General features: G+C 36.8%; 1 protein-coding gene across 4 annotated transcripts in view; it reads right to left on the bottom strand.

Moving 5' to 3' along the window:
* ec (ubiquitin specific peptidase echinus) overlaps positions 1-20666 on the bottom strand; it is a 91730-nt gene that overhangs the window by 15701 nt on the left and 55363 nt on the right. For 3 of the 4 annotated variants that reach the window (XM_069117409.1, XM_069117410.1, XM_069117412.1), the window contains exons 2-3: positions 20574-20666; positions 2520-2654 (exon numbers count right to left, since the gene is read on the bottom strand). In XM_069117409.1, coding sequence (XP_068973510.1) covers positions 2520-2654; positions 20574-20666 — 228 coding nt within the window. Of the gene's footprint in view, positions 1-2519; positions 2655-8532; positions 12121-20573 lie in introns of those variants that run through there. The other variant, XM_069117411.1, reaches the window with a different exon arrangement.

The following is a 20666-nucleotide window of genomic DNA, read 5'->3' as shown; positions in this document are numbered from 1 at the left end:
GGTTTTGAAACGTAAGCGCTCCGTATTGGAAATTTAAAGACATAGCCAGAGATATAAGTAATGGGATGATCAGTACGGTTAAAATTCATGCGGTTCTAAATCAACCCTCAGACTCCATTTTGCAACATTTCTTACACACTGCTCGTATCGAGACTGTAAATAATAATTTTTTTTAACCAGAATTTACAACTCGCTTTCTACTACACAAAAAGCAATCTTAATCCTTTGGTAGAAGAAAATTAGCTAGTGAGTATTAATGTTGTGAATTGCGAACAAGCAACAAGTGCATACATTTTGACGTAACTAAAATTTACACCTTTTCATTTGTCACATGACACAATTTATGAGGCTTGTAGCTTCTAGTCAATAGTTGTTTAGCATAATTACCATTTGCAGGTCTACAGGTAGGTTAGGAATGCACATCCCTAATTCATATAATGATATACATAGACTAAGATCGATCTTTGTCTTTTATTTAGTTTAGTGTAAAAAGTTTAAAAAATGTCATATAAAAATGTGCAATTTTTATTATTTTTGTGTATTTCCACTTCGAAACATATACTTTATCGATTGATATAATGAAAGAACTTGCATGTTATCAGTACTAACAGTACTAACAAGATCCTCTAAATGAATATGGATGTTATATATCTCTTTTTTATATTCGTCACGTTTGTAGGAAAAAGTGTACTTGTGGTACTTTTCTATTGACATTGACTCCCTCATGCATATGTTAACGGCTTTGGTTTCGTTCTCGCAATAGGCGGATAACCATCGTTTTAATTATTTATCCTTTCAATAGTAGATCAACTGTTCGTGTTCAAATGACTGCAACAAAATAACTTTGCTAGATAGATAGAACTACCTAAGTGTACCTAAACTCGTTCTCCGCAAACTCTTCTATAGCATCCTTTAAACTCTGCATAAGTAAATTGGTTCATTTCTATGCAAGTATAATTTTATTTATTTTTCTAGTCTTTCAAAAAGATGTAAAAAATTTCTAGCATACCTATCGATATGTCTACTAGTCCTCTTTCAATCAATTCAGCTTAAGAGATTCTGTTCTTTATCACGAAAGACCCGATAATTTAATGAAATTTAAAGAAATGGAAGTATTGAAATATTCAAAATTTATCGTGCGAATATTCGAAGGCCAGGGATTCTAAATCGTCAGTGTCACGATCGAATCGCTTAATTACCGCTGACCGCGAAACATAATCCAATCAGCATGGGTACTTGGAAGTCTAGAACGCTCCAGATAGCTAAGTAGCATGCTCGCCGAGTCTTTACATCTATTATACCCGAGGACTGCATTCGCGACGTTACATTCATTTTATCCAGCTCCAACTGCGTGTCGACATACGCACGCGTACAAACGGCAGCCGGCTAAACGTGACTCCGGTGTAAACGAGAAAGTGAACACTACCGAGTGTGTATTTGCTTAGGCTCACCTACGAACACGTTACGGCAATCCGCGATAGTTGGTCACTGCGTATAGTACGCAGACTACGCAGACGGAGGAGAAACAGAGAGGGAAAACTGGTTTGCAGGATGGAATATTCAGGATCGTAAACCACTTGGAAAATCGAAGGAAACCGCGACACACCGGCGTGAATGTCGAAACGGAAAGATTAATGCGACTGTCAGCGTTATAGTCGCTAGTAATGGCTAATCGTTCTTATGAATGGACAAAAACAACGTGAAACGTTGCTGTAAGATTTGTAAGAAGTATCGAGACTTTGGTTATGATCATTGGTACTGGAACGTTTATAACTGGGCTGCGCATGTTTATGCGAACTTAGATTTTCTTGCATTTTCTTTCAAATTTTTTGTTAAAGAAGTAGAATCTAAAGAAGGATTTGATTCTTTAAATATTATGTGCACATTCTATATGTTTCTACATTTTTTAATGTCCTACAGATACGTAAATATCCATAAATATTCATAATCTTCCAAAATCTTCATAATCGTATTACAAAAATTAAGACGCAGAAGATTAAAAAACGCCTTTCCAACAATTCCAGATTTTAAAACTTCGAAAGTGCAACGTAATCACAGCTGCTTTCACCTTTCGTTTCATCCCTTCGCCCCTTAACTTTCCTTCTACATCCACCCTGAAATAAAATCCCTCCAAATCCACCCACCTTTTTTCGTTTTCTAATTCTTTCCATGATTTACCTCACAGACTTTCAACTACCCTCATCCCTCTACTACATGAAATTCACCTCAAAAAGTTACGAATAACAATGACAATTTTAGTAACATTTTTATTATTATTTAACAAGATATTGAATTTGAAAATTGTTTCCGTATCAAAACTACGAAATATATGCTTATGCTCTTCCCTTTTGATCTTCATACCGAAACGATTCTCATCTTCAAAGGATTAAGATCGCAAAGCGCCCGTGTACAAGTAAATTGCAAACTCGTTTCGCTTAGATTCAAACTCTCAACTCGGCTCATAGCTTGGCCGATCGCGCGCGTAACAGGCCAAAGGGAACTAGGTAATCGCCACTTACGAAACATTCCGCAGCGTCGTCCATGAATCCGAGCTGGAACCTTTGCTGGTCGAGAAAGCTCTCGGCCAGAGCGCGGCGCAGCGTGTCGGGCGGCAGCGCGCTCTCTTGCGAAAACTGCAGCTGCGAGAAAAGGTCCTGTAACAGACAAGATGACGAACGAATTTAATGCCAACCGATCGACAAATAGGGGTTCGAGAAGGAGAGGGTGAGGGCGGCCGCTTTTGTCTTCGAGAAACACGCTCGAGAAATTGTTTAACGCGTTCAGTGATTAATGGCGTCTCTCCAATGTCTGTTTGGATCATATCGCCTTAGCCTTTCGCTAGGATATTACGCGGCACGAACTAACGAGATATTAGTGTACGTACGTTGCTATTGTGTCATTGAAAAGAATTGTTTTATGGCTAGTCGTACTCCCATAGAGTTTTTGTGGTTGATTGTCGAAGTGGCTCAAGGTAACAGACGTTTCACTGCTTTGGAGGATTAGCGCGATGCGCGGAGGAAACGTTAGTGAATGGGTCGGAGCCATTAGAGGATCGGGGCTAAGATGATTTTGATGTTCAATGAAGAGTTTGATGATTTATGCCATTTGTATCATCGTTTATATAATGCATCTGTTTGTGTATTTTATTGTTCAGTGTGATGTCATTGTTAAATGTAATTAAATTTTGTTCGCTTGGCGAATGCTTGTTGATATGATGATACGATAATTGAAAAGCTTAATTGAGACGAATGTGCACATCCGAGCAAGTTTATGGTGTAATTACTTGTATGTTACTAATAAATTGTTGCATATGAGTATTGAAAAAGACTTACAAGTGAAAAATAAATAAAAAATTACCAAAGAGAGCCTAGATGATGAGTAACGTGATCGCTTGACTAAAGTGTTACACTACATAATTTCGTTAAATTAAACCAAGAGACGTTCTCCTTTAGACTGTAAGTATTTCAACATATTATATGACGAAGAGTTTCACTACCATTAACTCGAGTATTCAATTCTCTGGTGACATGACGTTAAACGATGGAACATTCTGATGAATAAGAACATTCGAGACAAGAGACCAGTCGCTTCGTGGACAGAATAGGACATGAACAGTAGCAAAGAGCCTGGCATGTGTCGCGAAGACTGTGTAAATATCTCTGTTTGTAGGACACACGTATCGCGTTACCGATGCAGAAGATGCACTGGCCAGAAGGTATGAAGAAATATTGTGCAATATCGTATGAAACTTTTGCCCTGCAGCATCGGATAACAATTACGGCACAAATGTCATAAAAGTATAGGCAACGTTGTGCAACGTTATTTATAAAATTGATATCGCGACTGTGCGAACAGTACATAAATTTTATGCAAATTGATACTTTAGGGTCTGAATTGCTAGACTGATTATGATAAAAAATTGAAATCTATATAAAATTATTATGCGCATAAAATTAACATTTTAACATCCGTTTGTCATCCAATGTGATTTATCTTTTACAAACGAAAGTTGAAAATAATACTTAATCGTTCGAGTTCAAAATAATTTTTTAAGGAAAGAGATAAACTGTTGGTGGATAAAGTAGGCTCCGTCAAAGAAATAAATTTTCCACTGTTTGGTAGCCATATAAAAGACTCATTTTTTTCAAGTCATTTATTATTATTCATGAATTCGGACCACAAATTTCCATACTAAAGTAGCTTCGTTTTGGCGACAGGTTCTCCTCACCTTCCTTTCTTCCCTGTACCTTAATTTTCATACAACTTCAGGGAACATTCGTATGCGTCAATTGACTGTATTCAATTATTCAAACAGACTATGTCGATTAATTACCCAAACAACATGTTCTAAAATATTCTAATAACACGCAATCGATCAATGTTGTTTCTTAAATGTCCGTATATCAAAATATATATGGTTGTGAATCCTAATTAGAAAGATGCTTCAATACAAATTTTCATTTACTTTTTTAAATATCCTGAATAATATTGAAATATGCCCTTGCAATAGGACGGGAAGTTTAAAATTGCTGCGAGAAAAATAACAAATTCTATACAGTTCTTTAAAAATTTTATAGGCAAATTCTAATCAATTTTACACTCTGCCTTAAAAAAAATAATTGTACTGTCACAAAGAATATATGACATATTATACAAATACTTTACCTCACGAGAATAATTCTAGTGCCACGCAGAAAACACAATACAAATACATTGTACAAACATTAATTCACGCCACTACCTTGTACTGTCAAATACTATATTACTTTCAACGCAACGTTACTGTTTCACCAGCAAAATACGTCACAAGTATCATGAGCAAACGCAGAATTGACGAAACTACAGCACCAAGTTGTTCCACTGTGCATTAAGTCCCGAATGGCGAATGCAAAAGGAAACTCATAACGCCCACGCACTCTCAATTTCCCGTTACGTAAACGTATGCAAATCCCCTGTATGTAAATCAGATCGGCAACCTGAACGAAATCCTCGTACTTTTAAACGATCGTACGAGCGATCCGTTTCTTTACCCTAATCAGTATATCACCTCGACATGAATGAAGGAACGAGCTAGAACCGAATTTCGAAACGTTCACTGCGAACGTCTTCGGTCATAGAGAGTCATCAATTGCCAATTTTGGCGAACTCTTTTCCACACTATGCTTGGGTATATACGATTGAACGCGTGCAAGCCAAATAGAGTATAAGTAGGAGTACATAGTTGTTTATGGACTAAGAACGTTTATGCAAATTCGTATTTTCATGAATGCAACTAAAGAAACTTATACGAACTAAATGAAGACTCGTTTAGATTTCTAAATATTTTACTTTGGATATCTCATCTACTTTTGCATGTTACATGCATTTTACAAATTTCTGAACATTTAAATTCGCTAGAAATTTATTATATATTTACTTGTTATCGTTTCTCCACGACTTTCAGACTTAATATCGCTTATTTATTAATCTTGATAAAGAAATGACATTTCTTAAAAATGTTGTAAAATGTAAATGATCGTGTTAAATTGTGAGTGCAATTTTGCATTGTGCGTTCGTTCGTGTTTCAAGAAATATCGTGGAAACAAAAATTTCGAAACGTTGAATATTCGAATTTTAATAAATTGGGGTAGTTTCTTATTTAACGTAACATTATGGCATAGTACACCATATCTTGCCACTTTTTTCATTATTATCTTAAAACGTAGCAACAGAAATTTCCAGATTCCGATACACAAGTCATTTCTATACCACATGTGATATAAATTTTATAAGTACGCGGTAAAAAGATTCTCATATTAGTAAACGAAGCTTTTTCTCTAGACACGTCAGTAAGTACGTTACGAAAAATGTTTTAGCGCTGAATATGTTAATCGCCTTTTTTGTCGTGTATGTGTTGTGTATCCAAAGATGTGTTCTCTGAAAGATTGTGCAAAAATACCGCGAATAAATGGCGATTTCGCGCGAGACTATGGCAAACGAGTTAGTTTCGTAACTAATCCTCGACCGATCGGTGGTCATACGTAGAAAGTTGGCAGTACGCACCGCTTCGGGCTGCTTGCTCAACGCGTGCAGCACTTCCAGACGCAACGACGAGAAAAATGTTAACGAAAGGAAAAAAACAAAAAAGCAAACAGCGCTACGCAACCGTGTAATAGCTGCGTAGCGTAAGATTCTTTGTGAGGGATGTTTGTGATCGATCGGCCGATCGATCATTTGGTTTCGGATGGAAAATGATATCTGATATGTAATAGCAGGAATCGTAAAGACTTCTCATTACGAAGTACGAAGATAAATATATTTATAAATTGGATAAAAAGTGTTACGATCTTGATGTTTTGTATTAATTGAAATGAAAATTAAGAAAATGCATCTATAGATTTTGTAAAAATATTTTGTAAGCTTGATTCATAAAAACAGCAGAATTTAATCTTTATACATTAGGCTTTTTATCTAATAAATTTTACTTTAATTCTTCTAATCTTTGAATCGGACCACTACATACCAGCAAACCAATGATTCTGTTACTTATATTTATGTAGTTATTTCATTTCAATTCTATTGCACCTAGTTGATAATAGAAACAAGAACGTAATCAACATTCTATTTCCCAGAATTTCCTCCCCTGTTCTTCCCACTATCTACTAAAGATTGAATAATTGTTACAACGACTAACATCTATTAGTATGAATTATTACAACTATATCAACCAAAAATGGTTACAAATGTAGAAATAAGGAATCTTTAATATACTTTCAATACATGATAGAAACCCAATCATCATCATAGAAATCTTATGGAAAATCGAGTTCCAATGAAATCTATTATTGCGGTTCAAGATATTAACTACCCAAGATCCGGCACAAAACTAGTTATTAATCAGGAGAAAGCAAACCTTGTCCTTTAACTGTCACTCCTACTCGCCCCAAGGAAACTCGATGTACACGCTATCGTCAAACCCAAAGAACCGCAAATGCCTGGTGAAATTTTTCAATGAAAGTCGTTCAATGAGTATCGAGTGCCGCTAGAGGAAGACGGCGGTAATGGAAGTGACAGATATGGCACGACTCTGCTTACTTTGGTCGACATAAAGACGACGATAGTCTGTCTGGACGTCCACCACGTGCATCGACAAAGGTATCGTACCTGTTGGAAGCAGGTTAGTCTGGTACGTCGAAAAAAAACTAGCCCGCTCGCTGAAACTACTTTGCCGCGTCAGTGAAATCGATCAATGAAAGCGACACTGTTCTAAGATTTATCACGTAAATTTGATTTATAGCAAATAAATGGACTAATTTCATTCCCTGTATTTCTCGATACCTGAAAATTGTTTTAATTGTGATTGATCGTATAGTCTGGTTAAAACGAGTTGTTAGAGATTGACTTATAGGAAATCAATGGACTAATTTCGTTCGGAGTGCTTTTTGACACTTGAAAGTTGGTTTAATTGTGATTTATAGGTATGGGACTGAAAGAATATTGAAAATTCTTTCTGATACAATTTCAAAGCAACTATTGATGAGTGTAATTAATAGAGATCCAATGCGAGTTTGATTTACAGGAAAATGGCACACTAGTTTCATTTGATGTGCTTTTTGACACTTGAAAATTGTTTCAATTGAATTTCATAAGAGTACGAGTGGAAAAATGTTGAAAGTTATTTTGAGTCCGATTTGAAAGAAATTATCGATGAAGAAGTTGTTCGTTTAGTTTTATGAAAAGATGGCATTCGTATTTAATACTGCGTTTAGAGAATTATTGTATAAAAAATTGAAATAAATAAATACTTCCTTTTGAGTTGAAAATTCTTACGAGTTAAGGTTTACTGATTATCCCATTTTAAATATTCCAGTTAGAAATTGCCCAATCTCTACATCGAAACTTGACGAAAGAAGACAGAATTGTGAATGGTATGGGAAATCTGCTCAAGTGCTAGGAGCACAAGAAATCGAACGCTAACGACATTTTAAAGAGGAGCCATGTGTATTGCTTCGAATGCTTCCGTGCACAGAACCACTAATTCTTATCTTGCCAGTCTTAATGCATTTTAAAGAAAAAAAGACGTGTCCATTAACTTTCTTTAAGAAGGAAAAAAAATATTGACGGATCCAGACCTAAGTTACGTGACAACATTTCCAGAATATGTATCTGTGTCGTTGGTGCGATGAAAGAGTGATAATTTAAAAAAAAAGAGAATTTTTCATGACTAGATGACTGAGTTATTAATCTTTTTCTATTTCAAACTTTCTATTTCAAATCGAATTCTTCAGAAATTTACATTTCCTAGTTGTGTCATCCTTCTGACAAATCGACGATGCATTAAGAAAATAACGATCATAAGGAAACGCAAGAGAATTGTGAGAAAATTTGTATGCTTTATCATAACAAAGAAGTTTATAAACTTGCATATTTTGGTCTGCAGCTATCAACAGGATAAAAGTTGAAGCCAATTTTAGTTTTTTCCAAGAAGTGGTGACAAAGTAATATACGGGATCTTTCAAGGAAATGTTGCGTTAATTATACGATTTAGCATACTTTTCGTAGATCGTTCAACTCGATGTTGGATGGCGTATCCTCCCTTTCCATCCCACTGTCTTCCTCCTCTTCTTTCGCCGCTTCTTCAACTTCGACCTTTGCCACCACCTCGTCCTTCTTTTCGTGATCGAGCGACGTCGGCGTCGCCGACGCGTCCTGGCGAACTTTTATCCACTTCAACATTTTCTTCCGCAATATCTCTCGACCGCAGAAACTGACTACAAGTGTCTCCGTTTCATCTTAAAACGTCACCTCTCAAAATCTTTTCGAGTCTATTCGTCTCATCTTTTACTAAACGATGCTCAAAGAGCACCCTCGTTTCGATATTCTTCCAGAAATCCTTTGAGATTAATTATACTTTCTTCTGCGATGATCAGTCCGCAAAACGAAACGTGATCTTCGTCGTTTCATTTTAAAATCGCCTTTCTAAAAATTTACTAAGTCTATTTTCTTTAGTCACTTCTTTAGAATGTTCACACATTCTTTAGTCGAATATATTATACGTTCTTTAAATTGCTATTCGTTCAAACATTTAATAGTAATTTGTTTTTCTCATTTAGTCACTTCTCATTTTTATTCCATTCATACAGTTTTTTAAATTGCTTTTCAATTACTATTTTCTTCTACAACGTTCAGAATAAGCAACTACATTTCTCACAGTAATTCTGACAAAAATCATTTCTAAGAATAAAATTTAGAAAATAATTCTTTCTGATTATCGTATGTGTCGTGTAAATAATGAATCTTCAAGGTATATCGAAATTAAAAAAGTTGTTTTTCTGCCAACAAAACCTATACGATTGTCTCTGGTAAAAATTTTTGCTGAAACTCAACGCACAGTCAACGAAATTCTTCTAAAGTCCGCAAAGCACACGGAATCACGTAACGGTGGAAACACACCCAGCGCGAAATTGCGTTTGAAAATCGAGATAAGAGCGACGTTCGAGCCGAGTGTCATGTCTCTACGACTGGTCACGAGCAAATACAAATTCTCACTCTGCCGGGTTCCTCTCTCTGATCCTCTCGCGGAGAGATAGTTCTGTTTGCAGTGTCTACACGCGCGATTCGTTAGTCCGCTTAATCCGCTCGTTGCACTTGCCACGCAGGACCTTCTCTTCCTTTTGTGTCCCTCGTCGATCCCTTTTTTCCTCTCGATTCCAATAACACCTTGTAATTCTTCCTATTGACTTTCTACCTCTCTCCTAATGTTATTATAGTTTACAGCAACACAAGATATATATAAAAGTTTCATGTTGAAAATAAAATTCAAGTTTCATTAAAACTCACACTTTTTAAATATTCTTGATATCACTTTAGTAATCTTCTTTAGTAATCTTTAGTTTAGTATCGACTTGCTGCAATTTTTCGCTCAATTTCATCAAGATTTCCACTTATGATGGGTACTATCTTAATCTTTTTAGTATTTCCTATTTTATAAATTGATATATTTAAATTAAGATCAATTTGATACAACTTAATTATATTTTTTATTCTTCAGATACTTTTAATACTATTTTAGCTTTTTCAGCGTCTCTCTTTCAATTAAAAATGACTTACTGCGACGTTTCGAGTAATTCAATTATTAATTCTCTACCTTTTTCAGATATTTCGAGTACTATTTTACTTTCCCTGATATTTCTCACTTTAGCATCGTTCCATAAGTTAAGAATAATTTCGGGACAACTTAATCAAAACTGCCACTTCTCGGCTATTCTCAACGCTACTCCTCGCTAGTAGCTCTCAATTTAGTATAATTCTATAAATCAATGTTCTTGCTGCAAAATTTGGAACGATTTAACCTTCTGCTACGTGTGGGCCAATGTATCAAGCGATATTTAAATTATCGGATACGATATTGACGAGAATATCCGTAGTTGCTGAATGGCACGAGGCTGGTGTTTTTTACGGAAGGAAAGGCAAGAAAGAAACGCGTTTACAGACAGGAAATAGGTGGCCACGTCGTGAAAGGGAGCCCGGTAGATGATCCTCCGCGAATACCCAAGGAGGATTCGTATCCAGCAATTGCATGCCGGATGTACCGAGGGAGAACCCGTTGCCAGACGAGTCGTAGACTCGATTAAAAACATAAACTCGTTTGGCAAGTGAAGTCACCGCTTCGATCTACGAAGCTTAGTGGTCTTTCACACTCTGAATAAATCCCGCATAGCTTCTTTCCCCTTTAGCTTGGGAACTTTCCTTCCAAGATAAATATTCTTCGAGGGAGCGTGGTAGATTCTCTTTGATAAAACTGTTTCTCCGCTCACGATAATACGATGTTTAATAATTTTGCATTTTTTTCTAATTGAATACAGAAAATCATCGAGTATTGTATTCGTAATAACGAGGAAGCGTTTTAGAATATTCTACCTGACTCGGTAGGAAACCTCTCTTCCGGGCGTTAACGACTCGTTGCGTCTCTCCCCCGATTCGTTCGTTCCACTTCAGCGTGCCACGTGCTCCGTTCCTTCTCCGACATGGTTTCTTTAAAATTCTTGCTGGCACGTCTCGATCGACACTCGAGAATTCATAAATTCATAAGAAATACCTGTATTAAGTATCCAGTTGTTTATGTTCTCTTCAAATGTAAATGCCCCTTGATGAAACTTAAGAACGATGGTAAACGTCTACAAATCGATCACTAATCTCAGATTCACAGATTCTTGAGAATAATTATTAACATATTAGATATTTGTCTATCAATCTTCTTGAAACACAAAGAGCAATCTACATCTTTTTTCAAATACAAATTCTCTTTAATAGAAATTAGAGAATTGGTAGATTATTCATTGAACGCTTCGTCCGCGTCAATTTCGCTTTACAATCTTTATAAAAGATTCATAAATTGACGTACAAAGTCCAGAAAAGATTTTAAAAAGCCAGTTTCACGGTTAACGTTTCAATCCTGCTGTCTCTTAGCTGCGACGCATCAGCCTCGCTCTAAACAATCTAAGACGCACTTGGCAGCGATCAAGCTACTTATTCAAGAAATCTCCAACTTTCCTTCGTTCTCGTCAAACCACAGAAAAATCACTGCCTCCGTTAAGATGCAGCCGACCCAGCTCACGTAAACACTATGAAACCACGATCAACGGTAACTTGTTCCTTCGCCAACCTCCACAAAACATCCACTCTGCCATTACAAAGATCCATGCAACAACATCAACTTCTCCGAAGACGTTTCTTTAAATTCAATAGTCTTTTGCACGTTGAAACTTCGTTTTTATCCTTCATCGAGGAGTATCCGAAGCAACCTCGCGATAGGATGAACGCACGGTATCAACATTCCACGCTACAACCCTCTTCCATGCAATGGATTTTTAGATTCGCCAGTCTTTCACGCGTTGAAACTTCGTTTTTATACTTCATTGAAGAAAATAGCCGAAACAAACCGCGATACGAAGAAAGCACAATACTAACGTCTGACGCTTCAACACTCTTCTATTCGATGTTTTCAGTATACGGAGTATATGGAATATACGTTTGGATATCGCGAGGGTTGGCGTTAAAGACCGAGGAATCGAGTTGAATCGGGCGGAAAGGTTCGATCGCGTCGAGAAACGTGGAGGACGAACACGAGACTACCTGCACGCGGCGCCGTGCGCTCGTACCTGAAAGCAGCGGCTCACACTGTGCCGGAGAACAACTCCCACCCTTCGTTTCGTCTTTCTTCCTCTTGTTTCTCGCCACGCTGGCCCCTCTTCTTTCCCCTACCGACGACACGGGCCCTACATAGATCCGAGAAGCCAATGACGTCACCTGGTTAGCTGTCCTACGTTCACCAACCTGGCCGACCGCCGGCCCAACCAGGACTGTATTCCTGAGGCTCTTCAGTGGCCTCATTTCTCCAGATTTGTGCTCCTTTCGAGAGATGGTTCGATGATTCGACAATTCTTGTTTGAACGATTCCTTTCGTAAATATTATTTCGGCAAAAGATTTTGGAAAATTTGGTGGAATTGTTCGAGCGATAGTTTAATTGTTAAAAAATTCTGTAAAAGATAGTTCGATGACTGGATAATTTTTATTCAAAGCAATTTTGCTCTTTTTTGTTTGCTATGTGAAATATTTTAAAGAGTTTGGCAGACTTCCGGATCGATGAACTATTGACAATAGATTTCACGTATCCGTTTTGAATTATTTAGTTTCTGAATTGGTTTAAAGATTGGAAGATTTTTAATTGGATGAAAGAAGAATTTTAGAGAGTTTGATAGAATTTTGGATAGATAAGTTGTTGTTGAATTCGGGGATTATTTAAGTTTGGGTTTGTTTAAGTTTGCGTTGAATAAGCAAAGAATTATTATCTCTTACTGTGTTTTATTGGCATTTCACTTAATCGAAGTTTTCAAAATGCGAAAAGCAGGTAGCAAAATTGTTTTGCCAAAGAAAGAAGTTAATAAAGGGAGAGTGAATTTGTAATAAAATTCTGTAGTAACCTGTGTCTGTACAACGATGATTCGTATCGAAGAATATTATAGGGCCAGGACATGTGTTTAAAAAGGGGGCTGGGAACAGGTGTTGCCGCGAAAGTTAGATTAAAGGATGAGCTCTAAAACACAGACAGAATCAAGCTAAATTTTCGAAAATTCAAGCAAATACGCTTTATCTAACTGATATACTAAATAGAAAATATACTGAGTATAAATTTTACAAAAATGAAAAGTAATCTAATTCTTCATCAAGGAAATGTAGCAGCGAAGTGATTCTTGGCAAACACGTACGATTTAGGTAACTTAAACTAAACCTGAAGAATTACATCATCGGAGAAAGTTCTAATCACCGAGGCGTTGTTATCAAGGCACATAAAACACGCTGGCACAATTCCTTATCTACCACACGTAACCTACACGTGCAAAGAACAAATAAATCCATCTCTTGGACAATTAAGTAATCCCCTTTATAAATCTCTAAAACAACTATTCTGACCAACATGAACTATACTATCAAAGAGTACCTGTTCTTCCAAGAATTTTTAAACTGCATTACCCTTATCCACTTCGATAATACTTGAAGTACAACAAAAAAAAATGACTTAATAGCCCGTAGTTCTAACCAAAGAAAAAGAGGCCATCACGTTGGGAATTATCATCGTTATGTTCCTTTAAGTTTTATTCCTATTCCCCTATTTCCATATCCAAATAACGAACTCTAATATTATTAACGGAAAAACTTCGTAACTCTCTGAACAGGGCAGAATATCGACCTATCAAATGTTGATACGTTCATAATCTAAAATTACTATATGTTTAAGAAAATCTGAACAGTTTGCTTGCAACATTTATGCAAATGTAATATGACATTTAGTTCTAGATAACGACACAGACGTGCAAAAAAGGAGACGACTCGCCCCGTTGGGTCAGGCAGTTTATTTGCATGAGAGAGCAAGCTCTGTGCTCCAGCTTCTACACGACCACGCGTTGAAATTACTCCGTACGCCCCTGCCTGCGGTCCACCGCTCCTCTCGTAGAACTACTCCAGTCACGAGGAACGGTTCCGTGTGGTCTTGAAGGTGTACGTGAATCGTACGAGAATACGAGAGGCCCGTACTACGAGTACTGGGACAAAAGCCAGTTCTACGTATCCAGGCCCCGATGTACAAGATACGATTGGGTCCTGTGTCACCAACACACAAAGGAACGGGGCCTACGAGAGCCTCGACACGAAAAAGTATAGCGGACGGAAAAGGTGGTCTCAGCTACGCTTGAATATACCTGACCGAATCGCGTCCACTCGTGGTGGTAGCATTATTCTGCCATTGATCGTTCGTTCAATGATTTATAAATCTTCGAGTTTTGAAATCTTCAAATCTCTGAATTCTTCAATTTTCGAATTTTGAAATTCTTAATATGTTGAATTTTCAAATGTCCATGTCTACAAAGTCTCAACTTTCCCAATATTTAAATTTCCACTGTCTTGAAATACTCGGATTTCTGATTATTCAAATTTCCAAGTATCCAAATTACAAGTTATCAAACTTGTACAAACTTCCGAATCTTCAAATATTTTAATTTTCGTGTACTTCGATTAAAAAATATCCGAGTATTCAAATTTTTAAATATTCAGACGTTCAAACCGCTTGCACTGAGCATTTTGTCAAAATATTGAAAGCCTTTTTTTATTCACTGAGGCAAGAACAAAATTGGAACGTGAAAACTCGAAGATCAGGGCAAGATTAAAAACCTAACGGTGTTATCAACGTCTTGAACAACGAATTTTGTACACGAATGAAAACAATCCACGAAATCATCGTGAAGAAATTCTCGAGAAGCCGATAAAAGCGAGCGTGGTTTCCGGCGACGATCGTCGAGATTCGAAGCGTAGGAAGCATCGTTTCTGTTTAAATATTCATACAACAAGCGTTTCGTGCAGAGACTTCGTTTAATATGCTATTTTGTTTAGGAAGAAGGAAATACATACTACGAAACCTACGCGTCTCAAGCGACTACTTGAGTTACGCGTACGAGCGTGGCTGCCCACGTTTCGTGGTTATTAAATAATAACGAGAAGTGAATGGAGCTGGATAAGGAGACTTTCATTGTAAGATACGAGTTTAAAATATTGGAACGAGCGAACTTGTTTGCGGAAAATGATACGACGCCTACGAGTACAACGTGCGCCTTAACAGCGGAAATTAATTATCAGGTTAGCGCAAAAAAGAAAATACTAAAAAAGGAAATTCATTTATACCGTTTGATTTTTCTTTGAATCATAAGTGGTTCCCTAACTTTATGAGTGACTAATACTTGCTTCTTGATAAATAGATTTACCAGTTTATTATGAAATGGAGCAAGTTATGAAATTTTCTCCTCCGTTTTATTCACAGATATATTATCATAGTTATTATCAGTAATATACAGTCAGGAAATTGGTATGTTGCTTTAGATTTGCGAAATTTATTACGTATAATTACTAACATGATACTATTAATATTGTGGTGTATAATTATATTCACGTACTCAAAATCAAGCTTATTTAATCATTATTAATGTATTATTCGAACCATGACGAAATTACAAAGCTAATAGAACGATTACCGGTATATACTTCCGAGAGGACAAGATTTACACATGGAAGCCACGCTTTTGACAATTGTGTGATGCTAGACCACGATCTTCGACCATGAACTTTCTAAAAACTGACCCACCTTTTACTCGCAGAACATCAAAAAACCATTAGCCACCAAAAACGATAACAGGAAGAATTTATGTGCTTCCTTGAGATAGAAAACACCTGTTTAAAAAGCGTCCATTAATAGCGACAAAAATCTCAGTAATACTTGACCATGTACCATGAAAACTGTGCCACTGTAATATCATCTGACCAGCGATAAAAACAAAAGTAATGTACTGCAACGACTAAGGCTCTTAATGATCTAAGGTTCTCTACGATGAGTTAATATTTACTAATATTAGTGACTTCGCAGAAGTTAGAAATTCGTTTTCCGTGCAAAAGAATCTATTGGTACTGATAATTTTTCGAATAAAATTACTTCGATTGTGCAACGGCACCCGAAGCTGAAGAACCAAGTGGGGAGGATTTTCTGCAGAGTCAGAAGGTACAAGTTCAAGAGAATCATTCGAGACGTCCGGAAATAAAGTTACACGGTGTTAGTAACCAGTGCAGCCGCAACGCCGCACGGCCACAAATCGTACTCCCGAGGCTGGACAAAATGAGAGCAAATTCCATGGACTCTAGTGTTACGTACAAGGGTCTAGCAGAATATAACTGTTCATCTAATCGACTCTAAGAATGGCCGTCTTTGATAATAGTTCCCAATAGCTGAAATGACTGGCCATTATCCTTGTCCTTGATGACAGTAACTACCATAGCCCTTAATCGTTTGTCTCGCAGATAGCATCGATAACGGATCGCTCGTGCTGGCATAATAAATAAATTCATTAGCATAATGCGATCTATGTATTTAGGTTGATATCGAATGTAATTTAAGCATTATGTACCGTGATAAGTTTCAGAAGAAAGTTGACGTTTGATGGAAATATCTGTGTGAATAGTTGGAGAAATTTTAGACAGTGATATAACACCGACGTTAGGTTGGACTTTTTATTTAAAGGGTACGATATTTTTTTGAGATTAAATTGCAAATGAAAATGATAATTATACTGAAATCCTCTAAATTATTATTTTTTCCTATTTTTTAGTCATATTTTATTCTTCGTGAATTAGGAAATTTGTGTTAGTCTGATATTAAAATTTAGGAATCGAGAAACAAATAAAATGAACACGTGCTCTCAATTTCGTTAGGAGAATAGGAGATTGTTTCGAGTAAGTACCTCATAGCTCGAAGGCAAGCTATGGTCTAATATCGTTAAATAATCGTTTGTTACAGTAATAATGTTTATGCCTTAGAGGTGTGAGATGTAAGTATGTGAGGTCTCGGAGTCGTAAAGTCAAAGAAGTAACGCAAATGCTGAGTAAGGGGTCGTCTCGGTTCGTATTAACCCTGAAAAAGTTTCGACCCTTCGAATACGTTTCTGGTGAATCATCGTGAGCTATGTCAGGTCGAATTCTTGGATGGTACACGTACCCCTTCTCTGGTATGCAGGGATACTTCCTCTTCTCAGAAGAAACTTTCATATTTGATGCTTGTGTACCATAACGTGACAGGACTGCATGACTTCCTTTTTAATTTTTTGAGCTAGAAATTGTGGGTAGCTCATGTGCCACACTATCAATACTCGAAATTAGAACCTTCGATACACTTTGGAGACTTATGATTTAAAAGAAGCATCTTGTTGCTGATTTCACCCTAACTTTTAGAGCATGTAGTAGGTGTCTTCCTCTATATAAATCATATGCGAGTAACGCATATACAAAACATTATAAATATTTATAAATTTATTTATGGTGTTTACAGTAGTCCTCCATCCCTTTCCACTTTTTATCAGTAGAATCAATAAGAGAAACAGTTGTCAAATTATCAAATTATAAACAACACCATTGGGATATAAGCAGAGTAAATGGTAAAAATGAAAATTTTTGCACGAAAGTTCCATTAGTCCTAACCTTCACCTTAAACTCTCTCTAATATTAGTCCTATCTTCAGAACCCAATCATTAACTGTCCAATTCGCTATTTCTGTTGCCTAACGATCGCTTCCTAATCTTCTAACCCATCGTTTAAAGACTCCCAAAAAAGGACCAAGAAACGATATAATATATCAAACCTAGCTTCAACATGTTACTGGATCCAAAATCACACAGAACAAAAGAAAAAGAATATGGCAACAAAGAGACACACGAAACTATACAGCGCTGCCAAGCCGAGGATAGCCTACATGTTCTCGCGAACTTGCTTCGAAACACGGTACCCTCTGCCTGCCGGCAATTAACTCACGAGATTGCTAATTAACCCCGTGAGAACACTTGGGAGGATCCAACGCTTTGGTTTTCACGTCCTAACATCGGACGCGACGTTTCGTTTCATGCATAGGACGAGGGTTTCCAAGAAGTGTTACTCGCTGTACGTTTACTACAATGAACCTGTAATGACGTGGAGGGGCACTTTCCGCTCTTTCGACCAATCACAGAACACCTGAGAACGTGTTTCTCGCAGGAGAAAGGTCTGGGAGCCCGTTACGATCGCTGCCTCTGTCGAAGTTCAATTGCACGGGACATGTGCAAATATCTTTCGATCACGTGAAAATTTTGACGATTTATTTGCGATTTATAGACGGTTTGATACAGTTTATTGGAAGTTTAATCCTTTCAGGGCAGTATGTTCTTTTGGCATGCGAGGAGAATAAAGTTTTATTCATTGTCGTTACAATGATGCAGGAACTGCTCAACAACTTTAAATCTTTCTTACAATTACCTAGAAGAACTAACAATTACTCTTTAAAAGAACCAGTTTCAGTCTACCAGTTTCACCTTCGTACTAATGAACAAACAGGTTTCATCGGTGTGCCCAATGAGAGACTACAAAACCTAGAGAACCGCAACTCATTCGTGTTGAAACAGTGAATATACGTACGTATAGTAAGAGATTATTGTTATCCAAAAATAGAGAGTACGATCAAGAAAGGCTAATGTCACAGCACTTTACTTATAAAGTATTATATTTTCCCACATTGTGATGATCATCGTCAAAATTCAATGCCTACGTATCGTTAGTAATACCTTTCCCATTTCTGAAAGTTTTCGCTATAGGAACCTTTGAAAATCAATCTCGAATCAGCTATCATATTTTTTTTCAATTTGCATCGTGTCATCAGCCAATATCATTGAATTCTCTCTGACAAAACTAGAATAACAAGCGACACTACGGTCCTAAAAAAAAAAAAATCTCGATGAAATCGATAATCAATTATTAAAAAATAACGTAACAACGTTATTATTCGTCCTCCTCTCCATTCACTAAAGATTAAGATCTTGTTTGCAATCTTTTTACTTTTCTTTAACAAATTTTTTTGGTACAACGAACAATCTCAAAATTTTCCTTAAAACGTCTCTAAAAGCTTTTCTAAGAAATGCTACAATTATTTCCAAGATGTTTCGTGTTTTATGACAAATGTCACAATGTGCACGACGTAAACATCAACCTTCATTCTGCGGCAATAAAACCGAGAGAGGTACTCCTTTTCTTTAAGATTAGATTACCTACGGGAGATAGGTGCTGTAACATGAAGTGGACACGGTACACGGCAACCGTAAGGCAATCCTTATTCGTCTGAAGCTCTCGAGAGAGCTTCGGAGGCTATGCAGTATGCACTTTTATCTCGAGCGTCCCGTTTCCTCCCTCTCGGCGCTTTCATTATCGTCGTGGGAGCCAGGGAATCGTACGAGCGACATCACTCGATGCGACACAGTCTCTGACACGCCGTTGCACGCGAAAACCACTCAAGGCTGTCCGCTTTTGTTGGCGAACCATCGAAGCTCATCGATACGTAAAGATGTCAAGGCAGTTTTTAATGAAACCGAGATCTGCCTAGGATTATCATCGTCTTTGTTAGATTGATCTATGGATTCTGTGTCATTTTGAGGATTTTGAAAAGATCAATTAATATTTAATTAAATCGAAGAGTTTAGTTTGGATGAGTCAAAATCGAAATCTTGCTCTTGAGAGTGTAGCTTTGTAAGGAAGATTAATATTTGTGTCTATGTTTAGACAATTCATGTTTTAATTCGGTTCAAAGGATATACGTAAATAAAATCTTCAATTTGAGATAATTAGGGAGATAATCTAAAGATGATTAAACTTTGGGAAAAATTAAAGCAAATGTGAAATTTATAAAAGAGACCTATGTATGCTTTCAAACATTAAAAACCTAGATATCATTATTATCACAAGATACCATGTGTACATTCGTTTTTGAAAACGTAGCACTTATGCAAGTACTTGCTTCTTTATTGAGCCCTTCCTATACTCTCCATTTTCTATATCTCTACTTAAGATTAACAATAATAACTAGTAATTTCTCCTTGCGATACATAGAAATATTTTAGCTCCCACTTCAGACAAGAAAATTATTACAAAATTATAAATGAGCACCAGTGACATATAATCTTGTATTATATTTAAAACTACTCGATCGCCTATTACAAGATATAATCACGATCGTTCCAATCTACGACTCAAAACATAATTATCAATCTCATAAATCTATCTTCGAAGAAAGCATTCATTAACACAAAACATTAAATGCAAGAATTTCTACGACTTGCAATTAACTTTCACATTAATATATAAAATATAATTATCGATGCAAGATAACAACTTAAGGCACTAACAATATAAATTCAATGCGACGCATTCTTGCTACCAATCCTACAAATAAGCCAACGTAATTTTGTTCCATTAGAATAGATGCAAGGTAAATAAGGAACGTTCAGAAAAATACTTTTTTTTCACGGACAATTTGTTCGTTTCATCACGGGCTTTAGTAAATAATATCCGGTGACGAGAGACAGCCTACTATCCAGGTTCTTTCTCAAGGAACGCATTTAGCCATGTCCTACGATCTCGGTTCTTAATGAGATTCCCGCTCTTTTTCTCGTTTTAATGTTGGGAAAAGATCCATCTGGCTTACCTTGAGGGCGCAAAAGATGCAGGATTCCCGCATGCAGGCGTGCCCGGAAAGCTCCCTGAAACTGCGCCGGAAGATATCGAGGTGCCATAACAC

Source organism: Bombus flavifrons, chromosome 7 (genome assembly GCF_040668555.2).
Source record: "Bombus flavifrons isolate JBK064 chromosome 7, iyBomFlav1_principal, whole genome shotgun sequence".
NCBI lineage: Eukaryota > Metazoa > Arthropoda > Insecta > Hymenoptera > Apidae > Bombus > Bombus flavifrons.
Note: the sequence above shows the minus strand (reverse complement) of the source record. Positions and strands in the feature narration are given on the sequence as shown.